The sequence below is a fragment of the Capra hircus genome, chromosome 21 (assembly GCF_001704415.2).
Source record: "Capra hircus breed San Clemente chromosome 21, ASM170441v1, whole genome shotgun sequence".
In the NCBI taxonomy this organism is placed as follows: domain Eukaryota; kingdom Metazoa; phylum Chordata; class Mammalia; order Artiodactyla; family Bovidae; genus Capra; species Capra hircus.
In genome coordinates this window covers 64,218,415-64,235,473 of record NC_030828.1, presented here as the reverse complement: position 1 = coordinate 64,235,473, position 17,059 = coordinate 64,218,415, and the positions used below count along the sequence as shown (strand labels likewise).

Here is a 17,059-nt window from a genome sequence, read left to right as displayed (position 1 = left end):
CTGGGTTGGGAAGATCTCCTGGAGAAGGAAATGGCAACCCACTCCAGTATTCTTGCCTGGAGAATTCCACAGACGGAGGAGCATGGTAGGCTACAGGCCATGGGGTCACAAAGAGTCGGGCACGACTGAGCGAGCTTCACAATCGTATGCAGTGATTTTTTCCTAATACACATAAAAATAAACATTTAATTATTAGAATTTAAAAACCATTCATCAGAAGGATCATAATTCCCTCCTCTTTAAGCATGGGCTACGCAACAGTACTGGGCTTCCCTGGTGGCTCAGTGGTAAAGAGTTCAGGAGATGCAGGTTCGACCTCTGGGTCAGGAAGATCCCCTGGAATAGGAAATGGCAACCCACTCCAGTATTCTTGTCTGGGAAATCCCATGGACAGAGGAGCCTGGTGGGCTACAGTCCATGGGGTTGCAAAAGTCAGACACGACTTAGTGAATGAACAATGACAACATGGACAAGGACTGTTTTGAAAAGACGATAGCATTAAAAGGGGAATGCAAGAATAACTTTACAAGGATGAAACCCGACGAACACCGCTTCAGCCAGGTGATCAAGGCCAACATCCACGGTGATAAAGCTCGCTGCAGGTACGCACCCTCTGTCATGGGATGGAATGTCACTCTCTCCATGATCTTCCCGCCCCAAACTAACAACCCCAGGCTGACCACAAGCAAACATGAAACAAATCCCAACAGAAGGGCATCCTGCAACCTATCTAAGTAAGTACATCTCAAAATAGCCAAGATCATCAAAAACAGAGACAATCTGAAGAATTATCACAACCGAGGAGCTTAAGGAGATTTAAGAACTAAATGTGATGTGGTATTCGGGATCAGAACATGGAACAGAAAAAGGACATTAGGTCCAACAAACTATGGACTCCAGCTATTAATACTGTTATCAATAGTAGTTCACTAAATACAACAAATGGACCATGTAGGATGCTAACCGTGGAAACGGTACCAGTGGAGATATGTGTATGGGAACTCTCCGTACTCTCTGCTTAATTTTTCCATAAGTCTAAAGTTGCTTTAACACATAAATTCTATTAATAAAAAGAAAAAAAAAGGCTTATGAAAAGCATTCCTCCATCCCCAGCAATGGGGCCTGGGGGTCTGCATTTTGGAAGGACACACGGTGATTCCTACGCACATTAAAGTCTGAGAAACACCAGGGACACTGAGAGTCACAGTGTTCTTACAAAGAAAAAAAAAAAAAAACAGGAAAAAAGAACCCATCCACACATCAATAAACAAAGCCTGCCTCCCAGCAGTGGTATGGAAACGCACGATATCAGCACTGTCACCCCAGGAATTCATCAAGCACATAATGCACGTTTTCATCTTGCATGCCAGCATCTCCCATTTGGGAGCTGCCTGGAATGTTGTACTTGGAAGGACCCATGACGAGGAAGAAGGAACGTCATGATTTATTGCTCATTTCGGGTACAAGTGGCAGCACCGATTTTCATGAAGCATCTACCAAGCACCAGGCACAGTGCTAGGCTCTTGGGACCCAACAGAGATCGAAATAGCTGTAACTCTCGATGAGGCTTGGGCCGAGAAAGTTAAGTATAATAATTACGAAAAGAGTAACAGCAGAGGAAATATGGAATCCCACAGAGCAAACAAGAAAGGGCCCTCAGTCAGGGTAGGGGTCAAGGACTGCCTCCCTGAGGAAGTGACATTGCAGCTAAGATTTGAAGGCTAGGCACTAAGCAAGCTGAAGACGAAAAGGAAGCAGCTGACCTCAGGTTAACTCGTGAGCTGGTCCCTCAGACCTCTGCTTATTTAAGGATCCTTTGAGAGAGAATGGGAACTAGATGACAGAGACAGACACAGTGCGGGGAGCCAGCGTGAGGAACTCCGCCCATGGCAAAGGTCATGAGGAAGGAGGCTTCAGCATACGCAAAGGAGGATTGAGCCTCAGGAAACCCCCTGTTCCGGGGCACCTACCCCCAAACCAGAGTCTACCTACCTTACTGTTTCACGTTCTCACCTATACCTCTGACTTTATGGGGGGCTGACCCCCATTACCTCTCTCTGAGAAGGTGTTAACTTACAGCTCCAAGTCAATAAAAATTCTTGGGCGTGACAAGGGTGTTTCAACTTACGAACTCCTCTGAAGGTTATCTAGCCTGCCAGTACAGGTTCATCCAGCCACATGTGATTGTTTACAGCCTCCCAATCAAGAGAGTTCTGAATGCAGAGTTCCAAAGAATAGCAAGAGATAAGAAAGCCTCTTCAGTGATCAATGCAAAGAAATAGAGGAAAACAACAGAATGGAAAAGACCAGAGATCTCTTGAAGAAAATTAGAGATACCAAGGGAACATTTCATACAAAGATGGGCTCAATAAAGGACAGAAATGGTATGGACCTAACACAAGCATAAGATATTAAGAAGAGATGGCAAGAATACACAGAAGAACTGTACAAAAAAGATCTTCCTGACCCAGATAATCATGATGATGTGATCACTCATCTAGAGCCAGACATCCTGGAATGTAAAGTCAAGTGGGCCTTAGAAAGCATCACTACGAACAAAGCTAGTGGAGGTGATGGAATTCCAGTTGAGCTGTTTCAAATCCTGAAAGATGATGCTGTGAAAGTGCTGCACTCAATATGCCAGCAAATTTGGAAAACTCAGCAGTGGCCACAGGACTGGAAAAGATCAGTTTTCATTCCAATCCCAAAGAAAGGCAATGCCAAAGAATGCTCAAACTACCGCACAATTGCACTCATCTCACATGCTAGTAAAGTAATGCTCAAAATTCTCCAGGCCAGGCTTCAGCAATACGTGAACCGTGAACTCCCTGATGTTCAAGCTGGTTTTAGAAAAGGCAGAGGAACCAGAGATCAAATTGCCAACATCCACTGGATCATGGAAAAAGCAAGAGAGTTCCAGAAAAACATCTATTTCTGCTTTATTGACTATGCTAAAGCCTTTGACTGTGTGGACCACAATAAACTGTGGAAAATTCTGAAAGAGATGGGAATACCAGACCACCTGACCTGCCTCCTGAGAAACCTGTATGCAGGTCAGGAAGCAACAATTAGAACTGGACATGGAACAACAGACTGGTTCCAAATAGGAAAAGGAGTACATCAAGGCTGTATATTGTCACCTCGCTTATTTAACTTCTATGCAGAATACATCATGAGAAATGCTGGACTGGAAGAAACACAAGCTGGAATCAAGATTGCCGGGAGAAATATCAATAACCTCAGATATGCAGATGACACCACCCTTATGGCAGAAAGTGAAGAGGAGCTAAAAAGCCTCTTGATGAAAGTGAAAGAGGAGAGTGAAAAAGTTGGCTTAAAGCTCAACATTCAGAAAACGAAGATCATGGCATCCGGTCCCATCACTTCATGGCAAATAGATGGGGAAACAGTGGAAACAGTGTCAGACTTTATTTTTGGGGGCTCCAAAATCACTGCAGATGGTGACTGTAGCCATGAAATTAAAAGACGCTTACTCCTTGGAAGAAAAGTTATGACCAACCTAGATAGCATATTCAAAAGCAGAGACATTACTTTGCCGACTAAGGTCCGTCTAGTCAAGGCTATGGTTTTTCCTGTGGTCACGTATGGATGTGAGAGTTGGACTGTGAAGAAGGCTGAGGGCCGAAGAATTGATGCTTTTGAGCTGTGATGTTGGAGAAGACTCTTGAGAGTTCCTTGGACTCCAAGGAGATCAACCCTGGGATTTCTTCGGAAGGAATGATGCTAAAGCTGAAGCTCCAGTACTTCGGCCACCTCATGTGAAGAGCTGACTCATTGGAAAAGACCCTGATGCTGGGAGGGATTGGGGGCAGGAGAAGAAGGGGACGACAGAGGATGAGATGGCTGGTTGGTATCACGGACTCGATGGACGTGAGTCTGAGTGAACTCCGGGAGTTGGTGATGGACAGGGAGGCCTCGCGTGCTGCGGCTCATGGGGTCACAAAGAGTTGGACACGACTGAGTGACTGAATTGAACTGAACTGAATCATGAGAGGGACAAGATGTTTTAGACTTACTAAAGGCAGATTCTTTTGGGAAGCTAGAAATTATTAGTATAGTGGGTTGGTTAGGAATTATATTGGTGAAGGGTTTTTCATTTGTTGTGCCAATAATTGCTGCTAATTCCCTGCCCTGGGTGTGACAAGGGTGTCTCAGGTCAAACCTCTCTGCAGGCAAACCAGCTTATGTGACAGGATTATCCATACTCCACATGATTGTTTACTACCTCTCAACCTTAAACAGCACAGAGAGTTCGGAGTATCTTGAAAGTCTTAATTAGCATAGGGCTTTTCTCATTGTGGAGTCAATTATTGCCGCCAGGCCTCCATATCCTTAGGCACCTGGGAATATATTAATGTACTTGGAATATAGAAAAGGAAATATAGTAGTTTTTGATGTTAGCAATACTAGACCTTTTGAGTTAATGAATTTTCTCTTTTGTTATAGATCACTGTACTTTGTTATAAATCAGTGTCCTTGCTATGCAAAAATGTAACTTTATCACTATCTTAAGACTAAATAGATCTTAAGGGGAATATTGGTGAAGGGTTTTCATTCATTGGGCTGATGTTCGCTGCTTAATCTCCATATTCCCTGCCCTTATAATGAATATAACTAGCATATAGGAGAAGTAAGTATTAACCTTTAAGATTGATCATGTTAACCTTAGGTTAAATAAATTCCTGTCTTAGTTGTACCCCACTACACCCTCACCCTATAGGAATACAACTTTATTTAGAGGGTGGTGCCTGGTTTAAGAAAAAAACACCCTTGGAAAAATAAGTTTTTTGGTTATCAGAAAGAAAGGATCATAAAATGTCAGCAGGCCTCATGGCCAGAAGATGATGTAAAACCCCTAAGACCTTTGTTTATACATTTGTGTGAAGCACCTGATTTTGATAAAGGTCAGGACTGCTGACTGCCGCGTGACTCTGTATTCATCCCTATGTATAACAAAAAGTATATAAGCAAACCTGAAAAATAAAGAAATGGGATCAGTTTCTGGAAAGACTGATTCCCCCATGTCGCTTCTTTCTTGCTCTCTGTCTTTCTGGCTGAATTCCCATCTGGTACGTGGGTACTCACCAAGCCTGCTAACTTTGCCTGGGCTTCTAAGATCGGACCGGGGAGGCCTCAGTGCCTCCTCTCCTTTGGGAGAACGGAAAGATGTCTGTGGCCTACGTAGGTGGTGATTGGTATTCCACGGAAACCAAGTTATTCAGCCTGTTTTTCTCCACTAATTTTCCTACTACACTATCCGTTTCTAATCTCTCTATATCTGTAATTAAATAAGTTTTTTCCTAGGATGCCGATTCCGTCCCCATCTTCAAATTACCCTACATCCGCAGGGGCTGGACCCCGGCAACACAGCTCCACAGAGAGCCCAGGATGGAGCACAGCGCCCAGAGTGTGAGGTGCCGGAAGCTGCAGAGGGCGCGCACCCAGGAAAAATGTGTGACAAGGGGAAGGCTGCAGAAGGTAAGAGGTTCCCCGAGCCAGCCCCTGTAAGGGACAGTGTCCATCTCTGAGACACTCAGGACACGCGTCCCAGTGGCTCCCACTGTGCTTTCTGCCACCACGTCTGTCAATTCCACAGTCAACTGCTCAACTGCAGTAACTATTTCTGCATCTAAATTTTCTTAGTACAATCATCTTCTCTACCCCAAAATAACATGCCTGTTTTGTCTTTATTCCAGTAGTTATATTTTGTGTCTTTTATAGAGAATGTCCCTGAATCATTTTTAGAAGCTAAAGTATCAATAGCAACTGTAGTTTCTAAAGCAAAAAATCATCACCTATGGTAGATAAGTTAGGCAGCAATCTGACAAAAGGGCAGAAAATCTGAAATCAGAAAACTGTCCCAGATCGTCCAGGATTTATCTTCCTCACAGACATAACAAGGTGAGCTGGGGGAGGTAAACAGCTAACTTTTATTGAACATCATACACTGAGAACTTTTTATGTATTCTTGTTTGAGCCTTGCAAACCTAAGAAGGAAGGAGAATTATCCTCATTTATAGTTGAGAAAAGTGGAGGGTCATAAAGGTTAAGCAATTTGCACCAAGTTAGTCAGCTGGTAAAGAGTGGCTCTGGGGCAGAATCCAGGTCTATTAGACTCTAAAACCCAGGCTGCTTAGAATACGAGGGACAAAAGGTGGCCTAAATCAATATTTTAAAAAAGTTCATTCACATTCCTACTTTAAGTCCAAACCCAAGAATAGACGTCTTTCACACAGCCTTAAAGACAAAGACAGATAATCCATCTTCATACACAGTTGTTTCAGGGGACTCGGGACCAGGGCTCCCCCCACTGGCGAACAGATGCAACCACACCATTTATTTCTAATTCCTATTCTAATCCTCAAACTTCTGGGGAGAGGAACCTCCAAGTTAAGACCAGGAATATAAACTTCCTTTAATCAACATCATCTTTCTCTCTTTCCTGCTTAAAGTTTACATCCTGATATATATGTCAACAGATTTTGGTGCCAGTGATACTATTTTGCTACCTTATTCTGAGGAAATAGTCAGAGATGCACTCTAAGACTGAACACGCAGTCATTATCATGTTGTTCACAATGATGACATTCTAAAAAGAAGCCAACTGTCCCAAACTTGGGGTACTGGTAAATAAATTATGGTATATCATCTGAAACACTGTTATTCAGCCATTTTACATGTTTTCAAAGAACATTCATTAAAAAGGGGAAATGCATAAATGTTGACTGCAGAAATGCCCAATACAAATACACAGTACACTATCAATTTTGTGAAAACGTCACTCTCACACATGGAAAAGATAAAGGAACTATACCCCGTGTTTAATGGGTTATCCTTCCTTCAAATAGTAGGATCAGTGCTGATTCTTACTGTCTTCTTTATACTTTCTATGTTTTCAAATTCTCCACATTCAATATAACTGCATTTAAAAAATATATTTATTTGGCTGTGCCGGGTCTTAGCTGCACGTGGTGTCTGGGATCTAGTTCCCTGATCAGAGATTGAACCCAGGCGCCCTGCATTGTGAACGCAGAATCTCAGCCACTACACCACCACGGAAGTCCCACTTACACCAGAAGAAATGAGAACTGCTGCTAGAAGTCATTTCTGTAAGGTCTTCTCCATTCAGGATGGGAAAAGGAAACAGCGGTTCGCTGAGGGGACCACTGTCCTGCCCAGCTCGCCCAGCTGCAAGCTGGAGGCCCTCTTCTTTAAGCTGTTACTGCACTACCCTAGCACTTGTGATCCTCAATTAACAACCAACAGTCATCAAGCTTACAGTCTACTGCAAGGTTCAAACTTGGCAGACGACAGATTCCCTTTAGAGGGAAAAAAATATTGTGAAACAGTGCTGGTTTACTTTATTTTCATGTAGCTTATTCAGGTGCATCTTAAAAAACTAAGTTGAAAATTTCTTATATGTATATGACTAGATACAAACAAAACTGCCAAACCAGCAAAATTCAAGATGACATTACTTCCAATAAAAAGATGACATTGCTTATATTAAAAATCATCACTCAGGGACTTCTCTGGCAGTCCAGTGGTTAAGACTCTGAGTTTCCACTGCAGGGGGAGCGAGTTCAATTCCTGATAGGGGAAGTAAGATCTCACGTGCTGCACAGCCAAAATGTAAGTACTTAAAAAAAAAAATCACCCACAAGATATATATGGTAATGACACACGTCTAAAAATAAGCAGACAGGACGAGAGAGAAGAGCCAAAGATACGCACACAGCGGCGCCACAGCTCCACAGCTGGTCTCCCTAGATGACTTCCAGAGACATCTGGAGGTGTGCTGTCTATTCCGCAGCAGCGAGCTCAGAGACGTGCCTGGACTTCCGTGTGTTAGCCAGTGCGGACTCACTGTGATACGAAGACCATGTTTGTGCCTGGGTCGCTGACACTGCACCCTATAATCGCACTGCGCTCTACAGAACTCCAAACGGATACAGTGCCCTCGGCCCAGAGGAGAGGAGACGGTTCCCTGGCACAGAGCCGGACCTGTGAGATGGGAGCCTGAGCAACACACACACCACACACACAGACACACACACCACACACACACACCACACCATACACACACACAGACACACACACACCACACACACACAGACATCACACCACACATACACACAGACACACACACAGACACACACACAGACACACACACCACACACACCACACACACACAGACACACACACCACACACCATACACACACACACCACACCATACACACACGCCACACACACACCACACACACACAGACATCACACCACACATACACACAGACACACACACACACAGAGCTGGCCCTGGTGATGAGAGGCTCACACACACACACACACACACACAGAGCTGGCCCTGGTGATGAGAGGCTCACACACACACACACACACACACACAGCTGGCCCTGGTGATGAGAGGCTGATACACACACACACACACACACACACAGCTGGCCCTGGTGATGACAGGCTCACACACACACACACACCCAGCTGGCCCTGGTGATGAGTCACACACACACACACACACACACACACACACACATACACACACAGCTGGCCCTGGTGATAAGAGGCTGATAATACAGCTGGCCCTGGTGATGAGAGGCTGACACACACACACACACCTGGCCCTGGTGATGAGAGGCTGACACACACACACCTGGCCCTGGTGATGAGAGGCTGACACACACACACACCTGGCCCTGGTGATGAGAGGCTGACACACACACACAGCTGGCCCTGGTGATGAGGCTCACACACACACACACACACACACACACACACACACACACACACACACACCTGGCCCTGGTGATGAGAGGCTGACACACACACACACCTGGCCCTGGTGATGAGAGGCTGACACACACACACAGCTGGCCCTGGTGATGACAGGCTCACACACACACACACACCCAGCTGGCCCTGGTGATGAGAGGTTCTCACTCACACACACACACACACAGAGCTGGCCCTGGTGATGAGAGGCTGATAATACAGCAGGCCCTGGTGATGAGAGACTGACACACACACACACAGCTGGCCCTGGTGATGAGAGGCTGACACACACACACCTGGCCCTGGTGATGAGAGGCTGACACACACACACACAGTTGGCCCTGGTGATGAGGCTCACACACACACACACCTGGCCCTGATGATGAGAGGCTGACACACACAGCTGGCCCTGGTGATGACAGGCTCACACACACACACACACCCAGCTGGCCCTGGTGATGAGAGGTTCACACACACACACACACACACACACAGAGCTGGCCCTGGTGATGAGAGGCTGATAATACAGCAGGCCCTGGTGATGAGAGGCTGACACACACACACACAGCTGGCCCTGGTGATGAAAGGCTGACACACACACACCTGGCCCTGGTGATGAGAGGCTCACACACACACACCTGGCCCTGGTGATGAGAGGCACACACACACACAGCTGGCCCTGGTGATGAGAGGCTGACACACACGCACACACACACCTGGCCCTGGTGATGAGAGGCTCACACTCACTCACACACACACACACACACACACACACACACACCTGGCCCTGGTGATAAGAGGCTGACACACACACCTGGCCCTGGTGATGAGGCTCACACACTCACACTCACACACACACACACACACACACACACAGCTGGTCTGGTGATGAGAGGCTGACACACACACACACACACCTGGCCCTGGTGATGAGAGGCTCACACACTCACACACACACCTGGCCCTGGTGATGAGAGGCTGACACACACACACACACACCTAGCCCTGGTGATGAGAGGCTGACACACACACACACACCTAGCCCTGGTGATGAGAGGCTCACACACACACACACACCTGGCCCTGGTGATGAGAGGCTCACACACACACACACAGCTGGCCCTGGTGATGAGAGGCTCACACACACACACCTGGTGATGAGAGGCTCACACACACACACACACCTGGCCCTGGTGATGAGAGGCTCACACACACACACCTGGCCCTGGTGATGAGAGGCTCACACACACACACACACACACACACACACACACCACACACCTGGCCCTGGTAATGAGAGGCGCACACACACACACACACACAGCTGGCCCTGGTGATGAGAGGCTCGCACACACACAGCTGGCCCTGGTGATGAGAGGGGAAATGTTCACAGAAGAGAATCTTCCCAAGAGATAAATGATTAAAGTATATAAACAGAAATATTTTGAATACTGTATATGTGGGTATCTTGTTTTTAAGTAGAAAAAGGATTCAGAAAGGGGTCTATAAGGGTCTATAAATCTTTTAGGGATGGGAATTATTTGGGGGAGGGGGTTTGCTTCCTTCTTCCCATCTAACCCAGTACCAATGAGAAGGCCTCCAAAGATGATTTCTGAATAAAGATATGAGAATACATAAGGTCTGTTAGAAAAAAAGAAATAAGAATTCAGGCAACAGTCTAGAAAATTAAGAAAAACTCACTGTACTAAGTCACTTCAGTCGTTTCTGACTCTTTGCAACCCTACAGACCCGCCAGGCTCCCCTGTCCATGGAACTCTCCAGGTAAGAATACTAGAGTGGGTTGCCGTGCCCTCCTCCAGAGGATTTTCCCGACCCAAGGATCAAATGCACGTCTCTTACATCTCCTGCACTGACAGGTGGGTTTCTACCACCAGTGCCACCTGGGAAGCCCAAGAAAAAACTCAGCCACAGCCTTAATTATCCAAGTCGTCTGATTCAACAGAACTTTTTACTATAATATGTGGACATGTGCCTCAGATGTTCAGTTTGTTAGAATGCATCTCCAGCCCTATGCCTTTCTAAGACACTCCTGGATAGGGTCAGTTCAGAGGTTTCATTTCTGACCCTTTTCAATCTATGCATTCCCATGAGATTATCTAGCAAGAAAAATATGATATTTTCATTTTAAAAATTACAGCATTGAACAAAAGGATTTTCACAGATGAGCGATACTGCTTATAAATATCTAAATTAAATAAGTTGACAACAAAGGTAATGAAAAGACCCCCCTCAACTCATTTAGGTCCATTTGCAAAAGCCTAGTATTTGAGGTACATGTAAATACACACGTATGGATGTTTAACTACAAACAGCCTGCAACAGAGAAGCATGTCAAACTGTTAGCAGCATTTTAAAAGAAAAAAAAAAATCCATAAAGAAAAAGGGTAACTGGATGACTCATTTTGGAGAAAGTATTTATAAACTTTCACTTCTATATCCATGACTTGTCATCTGATCCCCCCAAATGGGATCTGAGAACTCTATTATAGATCAAAAACTAAAATGTTCTAGTCAAGTGGATTTATCAAACAAACAATGAAGGAAATCAAGACAGAAAAAAGAAATGAATATTAAAAGGGAGAAAATGCAACTGCTTCCTTTGCTTTACAGTAATGATCTGCCATTTTTTCCAATTAATTACTTGCTAAAAGGAAATAAAGATTTATTCTTAAAGCTACCTTGATCCTAAGTGTATTTCACAAAATGAAATGCTCTAATATAGTTATAACACAAGAAAATACGTGGTGGTATTCTCCACAGCTTCTGTAACCTGATAGTTTAAGTCTCCTCCAAAACTGGATGCTGACTCAAACTGTCCCTAATATCAGGGACTTTTTTCGTGCATGCTGTTTCTTCAGTCACATCTGACTCTGCAACTCCATGGACTACAGCCCACTAGGCTCCTCTTCGGAGAAGGCAATGGCACCCCACTCCAGTACTCTTGCCTGGAAAATCCCGTGGACGGAAGAGCCTGGTAGGCTGCAGTCCATGGGGTCGCTATGAGCCGGACACAACTGAGTGACTTCCCTTTCACTTTTCACTTTCAGGCATTGGAGAAGGAAATGGCAACCCACTCCAGTGTTCTTGCCTGGAGAATCCCAGGGACAGGGGAGCCTAGCGGGCTGCCGTCTATGGGGTCGCACAGAGTCAGACACGACTGAACCGACTTAGCAGCAGCAGCAGGCTCCTCTGTCCATGTGATTTTCCAGGCAAGAGTACTGGAGTAGGTAGCCATTTCCTCCTCCAGGGATCTTCCCACTCCAGGGACTGAACTCCAGTCTCTTAGGTCTCCCGCACTGGTAGGCGGGTCCTTTACTACTAGCAGCCCCACATCAGGGACTATTACTTCCAGTAAACATGAACTTAGAAAAATGAGAACAATCCTCCAGCTGGAAAGAACTAGACAAGCAGGGGGTAAATAGAGTAAAAGTCTGCCTGGAGGCTTGAAGGAAAAAGGGACATCAGATGCTCAGGGAGATGAGATCAGAACGTGGGGCTACTTTTCCGTGGGGGTGTTTGCCAACTCTAGGGGGAATCCTAAAAGCATGGCGTTGGGTTGGGGGATAACAGGGCTAAAGAAGAGGTGAGCACTAGCACTAACGGCCAAGAGAACAGGTAGAAACATCCCGATCCTTGAGACTGCACCGAAGAGACTCCAGGTTATACGTGCCCCGTTTCTCTGGCAAAAGCAAATGTGAATTATCTCTGGAAGAGAAAAACATCGTCTTGGGCAAATGACTTTCTACAATTTTGCAAATCTGATGTCCAGCAGAATTAAAACAAATTAAAAAGCAAAAACAATTAGACACATAAGGAGACAAGACAATATGAATGACAAACAAGGAAAACAGACTTTGGAAATGACTTAGAAATACTGCCATAATGGGATAAACTTCAAGCATTATGCATACTGTGTTCAAGGAGTTGAAAGACAATACTGATAATTTTGGCAGATAGCTGGAAACTACAAAGAAACTATAAAAAGAAACCCAAATCGAAATTAAAGAACCAAAAACCATAGAATAACTGAAATTAAAAACTCAAGTGATAGGAAAAAGAAGAGAGGGGAGATCCAGAGTGAAGGAAAAAGAGACAGAAAACACAGAAGGACGGTTAAGAGACACAGAAGATACAGTGAAATAGTCTAACGCGCATAACTGTAGTGCTAGAAGGAAAGGAGAGAGAGAATGGGAGAGAAGCAAAATATGCAGTCCTAATGGCACAAGACTTCCAAAAACTAATGAAAGACATGAAGCCAAAGAGCCAAGAAGCCCTAAGTTATGTTCATCTTTAAAAAAAAAAAAAAAAATCCATACAGCACAGAAAATACTGCTGAAAACCAAAGACAGAGAACACTTCAGAAGCAGCCAGATGAACTTCCCAGGTGGTCCAGTGGCTAAGACTCCAGCTCCCAGTGCAGGGTGCCCAGGTTTGATCCCTGGTCAGAGAACTGGATCCCACATGCCACAACAAAGAGCTCTGCATGCTGCGAGCATGCCTCAGCTAAGATCCAGTAAAGCCAAATAAATAAATCTTTTTTAAAATAAATAAGTTTTTAAAAAATTTAAATGGAGAAAAAATTACTTTCAAAGAACGACAGACAAATGACTTCTCAACAGAAAACAATCGATGTTAGAAACCATGAGGTATCTTTAAAGTGTTAAAGGAAAATAATGTCAAACCAAGAATTTTGCTACTACTGAAAAGACCCTTCTAACATGGAGGAAACTGTTCTAAAATTAGACTGCGGCAATGGTGTATTTCAGGATATGGGAATGATATCTCAAGAAATGTTTTTCAATGAAGAATAAATAAGGAAATCTGTGAACACTAAGAATTTGTCACCACAGACTTGCACTAAAGAAATTCTAAAGGGAATTCCTCAGATGGAAAGAAATGATTCCAAATGGAAGACTGGAAGATGACGAAGGTGGCACAGCAAACGATGGGGAAAAGATGATGTTTTTTTATAAACAGTGCTGAATAAATGGTTCTGGTAAAAAAGAAAAATTTGACCCCCTTTTCACAAGTTACACAAAAGTCACTTCCAAGTGGACTGTGGATCTTTTACTTTGAAAGGCAGGGCAGTAAGATGTTATAGGAAACTATCTTCTTGACTTTGACAGAGAACTCCCACAGATTAAGAAGAAAAAGATGTGTAAACCCCAAACAAAGACTTCTGAACAGGTGCTTCATAAAAGAAGATATCAAATAAACATAAAAAGACATTCAGCCTCATCCGTCTGCAACAAACCATAATCCAAAACCACACTGGGACACCTCACCCGGCTGCCTGCACAATCACCAGGATGGCTAAAACTGAAGACTGACAATACCACGTGCTGGCAAGGAAGCAGAGCACAAGAAGTCTCACACACTTGCTGGAAGGAGTATGAACCGGTACAGGCGCTTCAAAAATTTGGTGTTACCTCTCAAAGTTGGAAGATACAGGTATTTTCTGACCCAGAAGTTCTACTGCTCAGATGGTGAAGAATCAGCCTACGATGCAGGAGACCCTGGTTCGATCCCTGGGTTGGGAAGATCCCCTGGAGAAGGGAATGGCAACCCACTCCAGTACACTTGCCTGGAGAATCCCAAAGACAGAGGAGCCTGGCAGGCTACAGTCCATAGAATCGCAGTCGGACACGACTGAGCGGCTGACGTTTAAGAAACAAATGTCCTCAAATAGCGGAATGACTAAGATGTAGTATCTTCATATAATGGAATACGACAGATTAATAAAAATGAGCAGCAGTTAGGAAGTAATGGATGAATTTCAGAAACACCTTGAGTGAAAGAAGTCAGACACACAAAAGACTATATATTGCATGAGTATTTCATTTATATAAAGATCACAAAACGGGCAAAAATGAAAGACACTATAGTGTTTATGGGATATTATGTTTGGAAGGTACACTTACACAGACAAAAGGCAAGGAAGTGATTATCCGCACAAGTCAGGTAACCTCTGGAGAGAGAGAATTTAGAGTTCCTGGTGCTGGCAATGTTCTTTTCTCGAACTGATAACCATCAATCCCCCCCTGGCTGGGTAATGAACCGCGGAATGGTACGTTGTGGGTCTTGCACTTTAGTGGCGTGCAAGAAGAAAGGAAATGGGGACGAGAAAAAGGGAGCAGAGGCAGGCGAGCAGCTCCAGGTGGAAGGACACGACCCCTTAACGTGAGAGCTCGGGGCGGCGGCACAGGGCGGCCGAGGCCGAGGGCACGAAGTCCGGGGGAGGGCGGCCAGAGAGGGGGTGCTGCTCGCGGCCGGGCGCGGCCACACACGCCCGCGGGGTCGCCTCCCCACCGGGCCCCCAGCCCCCCGCGAGCTGCACAGGCGGGCGCCGCCCGCGTCGACTCCCCCAGACCCTCCCAGCGTCCCCGAAGCCCCCCCACCGCCGGTGCTCCTGAGGCCCTCCCCGCGCTCCGCACGCCGCCCGCCCGGCCGCCCCACGCGCCAGCCAGACTCACCTCATTGTCGCTGCCGGGGCGGGCGGGCGCGCGGGCCGGGGGGCGCGGCGCGGGGCGCGGGGCGTTAGCGGGGCAGCCGGCCCCGGGCGCGGCGGCTCCGCGTCTCGCTGGGCTGCGGGGGGCAGCGGGGGCTCATCTTCTCCGGGCGGGCGTCCGGGCCGCTAGCTGCGGGGACGGGCTGAGGCGGCGGCGCCTGACAGCCGGGCCCCGGCCCCTGCCATCTTGGCGGGCGCGTGCCCGGGCCGCTGTGTGCGCGCGCCGCCGGGGGTTAGGGGGAAGGGGAGAGCGCCGTCCGGGTCCCGCCGGCCCGGGGGGAGCGCGCGCGCCCGCCCGAGACTCGGGGCGCAGTCCCCGGGCGGGCGCGGGCGTCTGCGACGCCGTCGACGGAGAGAAGGGCAGGCGCGCGGGTGCGCGCGCGCGCGCGCGCGCGGGCGAACTCAGCCCAGGAGTCGAGACTGAGGGGAAAGCGCGCGCGACGGCCCAAGCACCACACAAAAGGCGCGGGGCCCCAGAGCCCGCGCCTCCGGCAGAACGGAGCCCGGGGCTGCGAGGGACGGGGCGGGGCCTAGGGGGCGGGACTTGAGGCGAGGCCCGGCCGGGAGGGGCGGGGCTTCGAAGGAACGGTGCCTTCGAGCGGCGAGAAGGAGCTCGGTAGGGACCTGACCGGGACGGGCGGATGTGGCGGGGGCGGAGCTTAGAAGAACGCGCGAGCCATGAGAGGCGGGGCTGAGGGGGAGGGCCGGGGCGGGCTTAGGGGGCGGGGATAGGGAGCAAGGCCAGGCCGCGAGGGGCGGGGCTTAGGGCGAGGCCTGGCTGTGAGGGGCGGGGCTTCGAAGAAATGGTGCCTTCGAGCGGCGAGAAGGAGCTCGGTAGGGACCTGGCCGGGACGGGTGGATGTGGCGGGGGCGGGGCTTAGAAGTAAGCGCGAGCCTTGAGAGGCGGGGCTGAGGAGGAGGGCCGGGGCTAAAGTGGGCGGGGCGGCCGCGCGGCGCCCCCTCCCTGCGCCGGGCGCCTCCCCCAACCACAAAGGAAGCGTAGAGCTTCGGCCTCCTTGGCCTTGGTGGGAGAATTCCATCTTCCCCACGCCCTGCGGTGGGCTCCGCCTGCTCGGAGCCAGTGAGCCACCTGGATTCTCAGGGCGTCGAACGACCTCTTGTCTTTGTAAACACAGAGTCAAGGCTGGGACGGGGAGTCGTAGCTTGGAGCCAGTATCAACAACAGCTGAAGGATCTCAATCCATAAAGCCCCACCTTGCGCCCCCAAACCAAACACTTGAGAACAATCACATCGGCTGCGCTAGGTTGTCCAGGTTTTCTCTGACTGTTAAATCCCCAGCCCTTCCTGAAGGTTAGCCATTCTCGTTGCTGGAAGTACTAAACCCTCCAAGTCTGACTTTCTGCATCTAATTAGACACCGTGCGTTGCGCTTTTCGCACTATCGCCACTAATGCTCCCATTCTCCTCTATCACAGCAACAATGAAATTTGTCTTCTAAACAATTGCATCCGAGCAAGAGCACGTGAAACGTTTAGCGGTGTCTGGCATGCATTAGGAGGGCAGCAAAGGGGTCGCTATTTACTCCTGGCCGGCAGTGAGAACCGAGTGGTTTTGCCCAAGATACAGGAAGTAGTGGCGCCAGTTCTCAAGCTAAGGTTTTTTTGATTCAGAATCCCAGTGCCTGTCCATTCTCATCTGCTGTGGTGATTGTCCCCTCCCTCAGCATCCACCTGTACTCAGACTTCCTTAACCCTTGG

The 17,059-nt window shown here is 47.6% G+C and overlaps 1 protein-coding gene across 1 annotated transcript in view; it reads right to left on the bottom strand.

Moving 5' to 3' along the window:
* EVL (Enah/Vasp-like) overlaps window positions 1-15,831 on the bottom strand; it is a 147,513-nt gene extending 131,682 nt beyond the window's left edge. Inside the window, exon 1 of the mRNA XM_018066034.1 lies at window positions 15,307-15,831. Within this exon, the coding sequence (XP_017921523.1) occupies window positions 15,307-15,311 (5 nt within the window). The 5' untranslated portion in view covers window positions 15,312-15,831. The remainder of the gene's footprint in view (window positions 1-15,306) is intronic.